The following is an 11,650-nucleotide window of genomic DNA, read 5'->3' on the forward strand; positions in this document are numbered from 1 at the left end:
TATAAGTTTATATATGTGTCCCACTCTATACTGGGGGCTCCAAAAAGGCAGCAACTGTGTCCTGTTCATTGCTGAATCTCCAGAGCCTAATGGAGTGCCACATCCTGAAACCCTTGCCCTACATTGCCCTCGCCAATTTATTAAACCAGTCTCCATCTAACTAGTCCCAGCTCTTTACTACTCTAGAGTTTGAAATCTCATAACCTTATCCACAACCAACATCTTGGAACTGGGTGCAGGTCATGTTATTTGTATTACAGAGTGTCATACTTCTATATACAATTGTTCAGTAGAAAATACTGTAAAATAGTGGAAATGATGCTTATTAGAAAATCACATGGAAATAACAAGTAGTTAGACCTGGAATTCAGGACTAGATGCACGAATTTGGGAGTCTGGGGCAGAGAGGTTAGCATTTGAAGTGATGCAACTATGAATTAGGTCAGTTAGGGATTGAGTGTAAGCAGAAGAATACAGGCACTCCAATGTTAAGAAATCAGAGCTTTAAAAAAAAAAAAAAAATCTTGAAAGGACCGAGAAGGGACAACCAGTGACGAAAGAGGAAAACCAGGAAATTATGTTGTCTGAGAGCCAAATGAACAGATTGATTCAAGAGTCATCCAGGTATGATATATGCTATTGATAGATCAAGTAGGAAAGTAAGATGTTATATTTCTTTCCCAAAATAGCAAATCCTCCAAAACTGAAATAGAGAAAAACTGAAAGATACCCGCTGGCATTCACTTGCCAGTGACAGAGTAAAACTAGAAGTTATAACAATATTATCTAATATAAATATTTTATTCATTTTCATTACGTGTATGCTACTCCAGAGCATCACATCATCCTTTTAATATCCACATGAAACAATCTTTCAGAGAACACAGCAATTCTCTTGGGCAGCATTAATTTTAAATGCAACCCTAAAAAGTTGTCTTACTAGCTGAGACTCTGCCTGAAACAACCAGTGTCTCCCATTCAGCTGCCATCCTTTCCTCAAAAATGCAAGTCTAGCATAATTTTAAGAGTAAAAGATGGTTTAAAGCGCATCCAATTTCCAAAATAGAATGGGCGCAAGTGCCAACGTTCACGGAGGGCTTAGAGAAAGTTAGATACGTGGACTGTGAACTCCTGGAAGGGAAAGGGTCATCTACCACAAAGTAGACCCTCAATAAATACTTTTGACTTAAGTTTGAAAGAGTTGCGTTTTACAACGGGGTAAAGGCGAACTCCAAGATACTGCGCCCTCCAGAACACTGTTGCATTCCCACGCCAATGCCCCATGTCGAGAAGGGATCGGCGAGCTTGCGGGCACCCGCCCGTTAGATCGCACCCGAATAGGTAAAGGCAATGCGGGACGTTGTACAACCGAATTCCGAACCCTAAGGGCTCACCTGTCTCCGGAGTGGGGAAGAAGCGCGTCTGCCGGCCGCCTCAGAGTAAGCGTCCCCGCACACCCCTCGCCTCGCCACCGGACACTACCTGAGGCAGAGGGTTCCCTGCGCTAGGGAAGGAGGACCCGGGAAGGAGCGGGGCTCTCACTGGGTGCCCTCGGTCTCGGAGTCGCAGCCACCACAGTTCTCTCAGGTGCTCCCCAGCGGCCTGGGTGTGCGCACGCTCCCGCCTCGTCGCTTAGCAACCTGTGAAGCTGTCCTGTCCTTCCGGCACATCAATTTTCCCCGCCCCTCCGGAGCGGGAATAGCTTTTTAAAAAAGATTTTGTTTCCGGGTCGATCCAGCTTTACGCAGCGGAAGGTCACCTTACCACCTATGTTTACCCTTGTGGGAGAATAAAGTCTCAGGGGTCCGCGTGTGGGTGGTGTCGCTAAGGGGTCGGTCTGTCCTCCCTCGACTACACATGCCTTCCCTCCCGCCAATTGCAGTGTGCCATCAGGCAAGTCCTTTCCTCCCGAACCTAAACCATCCGCTTGCAATCGTTCTCCAATCAGAGCAGCTCGTCCTCCGGGACTACTTTGCAATAGTCGAAGAGTGCCGGGAGAGGGACGTGAGAAGACACTCTGATCTCGGGAAGTGTAGTTCGGCACTTGAAGGAAACCCTGTAGAGATTGCGCCAGAACCGGGGTAGCGTAGACTACAGTTCCCAGAGGACGCCGCGGTCGATAGCGGAGATTTTTCTAGCTGGTACCGGCGCTCGCCCTCTCCGAGTCTGTTCCTCGGTAGAGGTGACCTGACTCCCTGGCGATCGTTTTGCAGGTGCTGCAATTGTCCGCGCAGTTCTCAATCATGGTGAGTGTGAGCCCCAGACTTCTGCTCACCGCCGGCCTTCGCTCCCTGTGTGGGGTTTCTTGCGCATGAGGAACTTTTGAGAGGCAGCTGTGCAAGGCGCTGTCCTTGGCGCCCCTTGCAAAGCCCCGACTCATCTTAAGGGGATTGTGGCAGTAACCCAGTGATGAAGAAGGGGTTGATTTCCACCTGGGGAGAGGGGCTCTTAGATGGAATCTGGAGAAGTCACTGACCTTGGAGAGGCAAGATCTCAGTCCTGCTGCATGGCGGGGAGACAAAATACGAGACTGCGGGTTTTTTCCGAAGGACAATATGGGGTTTGAAAAGGACGATAAGGTTTGATATAGAAGGGCAGGGTTGGGTCCTAACCCCCTTTTCTCCTCATGCCCACAGTGTTTTTAAGGGCTTTTGTCACAAAGCCCTTGAAAGCTAAAGGCCATTGACTGTAATGGTAGTATTTACCGGGTGCTCCAGATTATGATATACGTTTTCAGGAGACGTGTTTCCGCCATATCTAATTTCACAATATGTTCTTTAAAACCTGTCCATTGATCTCCTTTTGTAATGCCGGAACATGTTGAAGTGGTGGCATCACTAGCCAAATAATACTGCGGATATTCTTTACTGATCTGTATGTTATGAATTTTGGAAGCACTACTTTTAACTGTAACACAATGTAACCATCTTGTTGTGGAAGACCCGGATACCTGGATCTCCATCTCTTGTCTGCTAAAAGGAAGAGGGTGCTGAGGGAACGCTGACGTAGGAATAATCTGGGCACTGTTTGAAGGTGACATTAGCCATCAGACTGAGAGAAATCACTTCATTACTTGTATTACAGTTGAGACTATTTTTTCTCCTCTATCTCCAAAATAGTAAAATGGATGGGGAGTATGGGGACATGTTTGAATGAATTAGAAATTTTCCAGAACCTGAAAGTACCTACTTTCAAGACAAGGACATTACTCCTTCTGCCTTTATAGGGGTGACAATGGGGACAACTACTAATTCGCAGTAAGTGGTAAACTTAGGTTTCCTACTTGTTGTGTCAGATAACATAGTCATTGAAATTATGGTTTCTGTCATAATTTAGCAAGAGAGTAAGGTAGTTATTATCAGAGAACCTGGGACTTTATCATTTCCAATAGGATGGGACCTTTTTAAAGATCATCTTGACAAACTCCCCCACTTCAAATCTTAAAGTTGAATTTACTTAGCCCCAGAGAGAATGAATATTACTTGCTCAAGGTCACACAACAGTTTGCCCCAAGAGTCTCACAGTCTTTCCATTTTTCCATATTGTGTCTTAATACTTACCAGGTCATTCTGAAAATTTATTTTTAGTAGCTGAGATTCTGGATGAACATACCAGCTCATACTCCGTGTACAAACTCAACTATTTTATCAGCATGTAGATTACATGATAACTTTGTTCCTTGCAATCCAAAATATTAGAATTCTAGAATTGGAAGGGAATTTGGAGATTATTTTATCTACTCTTAAAATATACCTGGTGAGGTCAAATGATTTTCCCAGGATCACAGAGATCTCCTGGGCCCCAGATTCTTGTATTGTTTTTGCTACACAGCAGCCCAAGCCAGGCCTCACACTGGGAAGGTCACTGGGGTGCCAGATAACACAGAGAAAGTCCTTGAGGAAAAATCCTTCTGTCAGTTTGCTGGAACTGACAGCAAACTCAGACATGACTCAGAACCTCCCAACCTCAGGAGAGTGCATGAACAATCACTGAGTTAGAAAAAAAGACATCTTTTGTAAGCCAATTCAAAGCAATTTTTTAAAGGAGGGAATGTTTTGCTTGTGTCCATAGGGAGTGACAGCAGAATAAACTGTATGAAGGAATCAGAATGATACTACTTGTCTTTTTGTATTATAAAAATACATGTAAATTAGAAAGTACAAAAGAAACACAGGGGTCTGTCTGTGGAATAATAGAGGGAACACTTAAATTCAGTCTTTACAATGGAGAAGTTAGCACATTTGCAAGGCAGAGTCTGCATCTGCAGGAGCGTTATTAGTGCCCTGCCAAGAGCAAAGACATTCCTTCTTTGGATCTTGGCTGACTGCCCAGATATCTGAGCAGAGAATAGTAACCTATGTTCGCACTGTAACATTGTGAAAAGTCAGCAGGACTCCCCCACCCTCCTGCTTTTCAACTGCAATATTGCAAAAGAGCAGAAAGAACCAAATGTGTACTTTTCTTTCCCTTTTCATCATCAAACATTTGGACAGTAGGCTTCATTCTACCCTTCACAGATGGAATTACCTACCTATGGAAATAATTTCCCCAGAAACACAGAAAGAAACTGCCTACGTGGAATTAGTAGCTGTTCATTAGTTGGCCACAACCCCTTCACTAAGGACTGTGATACTGTGAACACATTTTTAGTAGCTAAAATTCACTCTTAAAATTGACTACATGATTCTAACCATCTACACGTGACTTTATGAGAAGGTAAGCTTTATGGTGATATTCAGTCTCCCCCATTTCTTATCCCAGCTTGCTGTATATTGAAGTAGTATGTGTTTATATTTTTCTTTACCCTGACCTTTACTCATTCAACAAATATTTGTTGAACACTATGTAGAGAGTCCAAATTTGAGTCAAAGGCAGACTGCTCTCAAGGGGGCCTCACAGCCTACTAGAAAGTAACAGATAAGTATTATAAATAGAAAACCACTGGCTACTACTAGAGTCCTTAGAGGAAAATTCTATAGTAATAATTATAACACTTGCTACATACTGTTCTTAGTGCTTTGTATGTTAACTCTCAATCCTTAAAACTACCCTGTTTGTTAGGTAAGATGCTATTTTTATCTCCATTTTACCATGGGGGACCAATCAGAGGTTATGTAACTTGTCCAGTTAATGAGTTGTGGAACTGGGACTTGAACCCAGAAAGTGTGGCTCCTAGGGCTCTCTCTTCAATTTCTACTCTCTACTGCCTCTCTAGCCCCCTGTTTTAGAGAATTGGTTTATCCCCTTGTTTCCTTCATATGGTTCACTAATGGATTCCCTGGCCTAAAACAGTACCAAGTATAAGATAGGAGGGATTCAATGGTGTATTGTTTAATGAATGAATTAAATGAGAACAGTTCATCAGTTGATGTATAAGACAAAATCATTAGAGACAAACTAGAGAACTAGAGACAAATAATTTTGCAAACTATAGCTGGAACTATTGTGTTCACTAAGTTTCCAACCTCAATACAAGTATATATGAATAAAATATTTTAAAAATTAAAATGTTTTTTTACAGTATGTTAGTTATCCTTCCAAACAGTTCTTACTGTTCAAACATTTCCATCTTGGCCAGCGCGGTGGCTCACGCCTGTAATCCTAGCACTCTGGGAGGCCGAGGCGGGCGGATTGTTTGAGCTCAGGAGATCGAGACCATCCTGAGCAAGAGGGAGACCCCGTCTCTACTAAAAATAGAAAGAAATTAATCGGACAACTAAAAATATATAGAAAAAATTAGCCGGGCATGGTGGCGCATGCCTGTAGTCCCAGCTACTCGAGAGGCTGAGGCAGAAGGATTGCTTGAGCCCAGGAGTTTGAGGTTGCTGTGAGCTAGGCTGACGCCACGGCACTCACTCTAGCCCGGGGAAAAGGGTGAGACTCTGTCTCAAAAAAAAAAAAAAATTCCATCTTTGTGGTAGTAGTTTTTACAAGATCCAGCTATTCTTTCAAGCAAATATTTATGCTCCAACTATGTGCCAGGCATTGTTCTAGGCAGTTGGGATACCACAGTAAATAAAGTAGACAAAAGCCCTTCACCTTAAGGATTTTGCATTTTAAAGGGAGAGGAGGGAATAATTTCTTCCTCTATTTCCTTTTCCTCACCTACTCTCCTTGGCCTCAAGGGAAGAGGGTAAAATGACAGAATGAAAAAACATGTATAGACCATTAAAGATTTTTCAATAAATATTAATGATGGATCAGAACACAAATATTGTATAGTTTTATATGTGATAGAAAATAATCATGTACAATAACTTATAGTGTTTTTATAAATCTAAAACCTATTTTGGAACATAAACATATTTTATTTAAATTGACTTATTGGGGAATTTATCATATTTTGTTTAAATTATTTAGAGAAAAGAAGGCCTAGGGGAGAAAGTTGGTAAAAAAAATGGGGAAAAAACCCAGAATGTCAGGGAGAAACTCTCCATAGTTCCCCTGCCCCTATTCCCATCCTCGTCACATCTCTGTGAAGAGGAAACATACATAGTCTGCTATGATCAGATTCATTTCTCTACAACAGTTGACACTTCTTTTTTAGATTTTTTTTTCCTTTGACTTCTGTGGGTACCAAATTGCTGAATACTGCTGACCTTCAGAGGTTAGGGTTAGAAGGTTAAAAGGACACTTCGAGATCATCCATCCTCCTTCCATCTCAGAGGCATGACATTCATCTGAAAGAGGGAATTCTAAATAAATAAAAAAGAAAACAAAAAGCTTCCATCTCCATTCAGTTCAGTGGGCCATTTCTCCATGCAGGTAGGGATTGAGGTGACACAGTGAACGTTTACCCAGCATTGTCGGAGAAAGTTTGTCCGTGTGTCTGTATTTTGTTCAGGGTCTGTTAAAATCTACAGGGCTGCTTCTCTATTATAACTATTTTGCTCTTTGTATTTATTCCCCCTCCTCCCTTTTAAAAATAATTTTCCCTTGGTAGGCACAGTGGCTCATGTCTGTAATCCTAGCACTTTGGGAGCTGAGGCCAGAGGATCGCTTTAGTCCAGGAATTCAAGAACAGACTAGGCAACATAATGAGACCCCATCTCTACAAAATTTTAATTTTTAATTAGCCAGGCATAGTGGCATGCACCTATAATTCCAGCTGCACAAGAGACTGAGGCTGGAGGATTGCTTAAGCCTGGGAGTTTGAGGTTATGCTGAGTTATGATCAGTTATGATCATGCTACTATACTCCAGGATGGGCAACAGAATGAGACCTTGTCTCAAAAAAAAAATTTTTTTTTAAATAATTTTCCCTTGGAATCTGGTTGTCAACTGTCACTACATATTGCTGTTGTTATTTATCATTTAATACTAAAATTCATTATAATCCAGATATTTTCTTATTTTTCTTTCTTCCTAAATAAAAAATAAAGGCTATCTCTCCTCCTCCAGGTAATTAATGTGAAGCATGATTAATTATTTTATTAACATGTTTCCCTCAATGTAAATGGAAAGTTTTAACCACTGTTACTCCTCTTCTTGGTGTGAAGGGTCCTGTTGAGCAGATAGGAATGGGGGATTTGCATAATAAGGATTTATGAGGCTCTAGTGGCCACAAGGGTTTGGATCAACGTATACCCAGCAGATCAACATATTAGGCCTATTTTCGTGGTAAAATATCTCAAAAAAGGTGGATAAGATTATGTAAGTAAATCCAGGATAACACTTTTAGCTCCTTAGACAATGAGAGTTAAATAATACACAGCCAATGGACACATGTTCCATAAGTTGTTTAGTTGGTTTGTGTATGCTGTATTTACTAGAACAAGTCAATAAGTTAGTTTTCTCCTTAGCCAGATACAAAGGGACTTTAAAATTTTACATTCACTTTTAAAGTGTGTGGTTGTCCTACTAGAGATAAAATCCTGAATATTTTTAGGATAAAATAGTACTTTTTAATAAGATTTTAAAGGGTCTTTTTCATTACAGTCTGAACCAATCAGAGTCCTTGTGACTGGAGCAGCTGGTCAAATTGCATATTCACTGCTGTACAGTATTGGAAATGGATCTGTCTTTGGTAAAGACCAGGTAGGGGCAAGCGTTAATAAATCTTAAGTCATTAAAGTAAGAATATTGGTAATAAAACCCTGTATTTAGTTGCAGACAAATCAGAAAATGGTAAAAGAATATAATCCCAATAAATGTAATAAGCACATTGCTATATATGGAAGCTAGTAAAGTATATGCACCCTTCCCAGCGTTGAAAACAGTGCAAATCAGAACTATTCCATGTGCTGTATTTAGTTGACTTGGTGCAACCAGCAGGGGTCAGTCAATGGAAGATGTCACTAAGACAGTAACTGTTAAGAGTCATGTGAGAAAGTTGCTGCATCAAAACTTCCTTGTTCATAAATGGTCTTTAGAACCAAAAAAGACAGGAAATCTGCTTCTCGGTTGGAAGCAGGCATTCCTACTTCCAGCAAGTCTGATTAATACACACTAATATCCTTTTCTAAAGTACATTAATTCAATCTCTTGACCCATGGACACTGTTCTTAGCTTTCCATGAGCTGAAATTGACTACACAGCTATTAACAATAAGAACAAGCTGTGGTATGTGGCATGTTACTTAGATTTGATGTTTTATCCATGTACTCCTTTAAAATTCAGTAATGATGATTCCTCTCACTGTGTCTATTAGCAAACTATTGCTGGTTTTATAGCATTCCTTTTTCTGAAAGTGGCATAGTGTTAGATCCTTGACCTCCTAAAGTAATTATTACTATGACTAATTAATAGGAATCATATACATACCAAATAAAAGCTATGTGAAATTATTTGTGACTAAATGACATAACCTACACTGACAGATGCTATCCTTGCTATTTGGCAGCCTATAATTCTTGTGCTGTTGGATATTACCCCCATGATGGGTGTCCTGGACGGTGTCCTAATGGAACTGCAAGACTGTGCCCTTCCTCTCCTGAAAGGTGAGCTAGAGACTAGAGAAGAAGGGATTTTATAGTATTTTACGCCTTACAAAAAATAGGTTTTACATTTTTGTTAAAGGCTCTCAATTAGAAGTTATTTTATAAAAGTATTTATTTTTGTTTTTTGAACTACAACTAGTTATTAATATGCATACCGACAATAAATACGGGTACAAGCAAGAAATAACCAGTGTCAGGTAAGTAAAAGACTACACTTTTTCCCTCCAATGTGTCTATATATAATTTATTATACTAATTAAGTGTAATATTACAAAATAGTTATACACCTGAGATTGTCTACACAGTCTCACACATTGTAAACAATGGAGGCACAATTGTCTATATTGCATCTAGATTGTGTTGTTATTTATAGTCTGTTTAAATGGTAGTAATAGCATCCTGTAGTGGAAAACTTTATCAATTTTGAAGGGTGTCCTCCAGAACCATACGCTGCTCTGCAAGTCGATCCCTCATACGTGGTCCCATTCCATGTGCCAGTCATCAAGTCGAGACATGTGTAAATTATCCTAAACATATACTGTGTAGTTTGAAAAAACTCACAGTTCAGCTAAGTGCCTTTGAGAATCATTTAAGTGTTACACAAATGTAAGGTATAAGTCTTAAATTTGATTGAAAGTTTCATTAAATATTATAAACTAATATGAATATTTATATTTAGCTGTACTTTCATTGTGGTCTTTTTCTTTTCATAAGGATTAATTAATGATACTCTCCTGGAAGTTTGCACAAAGCAAAATGCATATAACATCCCAAGGAAAACCTTCCTCAAACTTCTCGTATCTTCCTGTCTGAAGTTGTGAATGAAATACCATTAAAATAAAATAAAATAAATTCTCATCTCTGTCCAATAAACATTTACTAGAAGGGATATTCTATCATCTAAATCATTTTTAAAAAAAAGAATACATGGCCCTGCCCAAGCTATTCAGTTGGCTCCCTTTTCTCATCCACAGCTCTTTCTAAATCGACTTTGTTGCTTTTTCCCATTATATTTCTTTCTCTGCTGAGTTCCCTATTCTCTCTAATGGGCCCAGATTACAGTTAGCTTGTCTTCTGCCAGGTGTGACTATGACAGGGAAGGTAAGGTTCAGCGAATAAGGATGTGTGGCTGGAAAGATGAAGATGGATTTTTTTCCCCCTCCAACTGGTGCTCCTACATATGCCCTTTTGGGGGCTCATAGCAGTCTGACTATGCTACAGTTTCGCTGGCCTGCAAATTTACCATTGAAAATGCTGAATCTTGGTCACGGCCTTTTTAATACAGTCAACAAAATAAAGCAGTGATATACATTCTTTTATCAAATAGCAAGCTGTATGTGCTTATTGGATTAACACTGTATCATAGTGGTTGAACTCTGGACTGACCTAGGCTGGCATTACAGCCCCACTATCTTTTGATGGCAGCTACTTAATCTCTTTAAACCTTAGCATCTCTGTCTTTAAGATGTCAAGAGTAAATTTGATAATAATATAAATGTCTTAGCATTATCCCTGGCATAAAACTTCTAAAAAATATTTATTATTGGCCGGGCGCGGTGGCTCACGCCTGTAATCCTAGCACTCTGGGAGGCCGAAGCGGGCGGATTGTTTGAGCTCAGGAGTTCGAAACCAGCCTGAGCAAGAGTGAGACCTCGTCTCTACTAAAAAAATAGAAAGAAATTATCTGGACAACTAAAAATATATAGAAAAAATTAGCCGGGCATGGTGGCGCATGCCTGTAGTCCCAGCTACTCAGGAGGCTGAGGCAGTAGGATCGCTTGAGCCCGGGAGTGTGAGGTTGCTATGAGCTAGGCTGACGCCACGGCACTCACTCTAGCCAGGGCAACAAAGTGAGACTCTGTCTCAAAAAAAAAAAAAAAAAAATTTTATTATTTTTTAATTTGTGATTGGTATCTTAGACTTTAAAGTAATTATAATTTAAAAGTTAGATGACTTAGTTGTGTTATCTGTGGTAATTAGTGTAATAACAATTGTTACTTTAAAAGTTATCATACCTTATATCATATATAATTATAAAAGATAAAAGCTATGTAATTTTTGTAATGAAGTTAATTATTGAAAAAGGAAAAGCAAAATTAATTTATCAGTATTTCTGCTGACATTGTGATTGTTAAATTAATATATATTATCTTTTCTTAGGCCCCCGAAATGTATATCAATGTGATAAGGAAAAGTGAGCACTTGCTATGAGTGAAAGGATTATGGGTAGATTCATTATGAAAAAGAAAACTTCAGACTTTGATATTTAAGTAGCTCTGCATATTTATTGCCATGTCCACAGATGTTATCGCAACAGATAAAGAAGAGGTTGCCTTCAAAGACCTGGATGTGGCCATTCTCGTGGGCTCCATGCCAAGAAGGGAAGGCATGGAGAGGAAAGATCTACTGAAAGCAAATGTGAAAATCTTCAAATCCCAGGGTACAGCCTTGGAGAAATATGCCAAGAAGTCAGTGAAGGTGACCACCACTGTATTTTATGAGGTTTTTCCTTATTAGCATTTGAAACCTACGCTTTCAGCAACTATAAGTGAAAATAAAATTGTCTTCTTTTTTCCAGTTCCATGCAATCATCAGTAAACACAGATACTGAGTTTTGCTTGATAAGCTCTCCTTTTCTGGGTTTTTTTCTTAGAGTTTAGAAATCTGTATTTAGGCCGGGCGTGGTGGCTCACGCCTGTAATCCTAGCACC

At 39.8% G+C, this 11,650-nt stretch overlaps 1 protein-coding gene across 1 annotated transcript in view; it reads left to right on the forward strand.

Annotated features, from left to right (window-relative positions):
• Positions 1 to 1,806: 1,806 nt before the first annotated feature.
• The window catches only part of MDH1 (malate dehydrogenase 1, NAD (soluble)), a 19,829-nt gene continuing 9,985 nt past the window's right edge, over positions 1,807 to 11,650 (forward strand). Inside the window, exons 1-4 of the mRNA XM_012639199.1 lie at positions 1,807 to 2,246; positions 7,939 to 8,037; positions 8,843 to 8,939; positions 11,242 to 11,417. Of these exons, the coding sequence (XP_012494653.1) occupies positions 2,244 to 2,246; positions 7,939 to 8,037; positions 8,843 to 8,939; positions 11,242 to 11,417 (375 nt within the window). The 5' untranslated portion in view covers positions 1,807 to 2,243. The remainder of the gene's footprint in view (positions 2,247 to 7,938; positions 8,038 to 8,842; positions 8,940 to 11,241; positions 11,418 to 11,650) is intronic.

Source organism: Propithecus coquereli, unplaced genomic scaffold (genome assembly GCF_000956105.1).
Source record: "Propithecus coquereli isolate 6110/MARCELLA unplaced genomic scaffold, Pcoq_1.0 Scaffold138, whole genome shotgun sequence".
Taxonomy (NCBI): domain Eukaryota; kingdom Metazoa; phylum Chordata; class Mammalia; order Primates; family Indriidae; genus Propithecus; species Propithecus coquereli.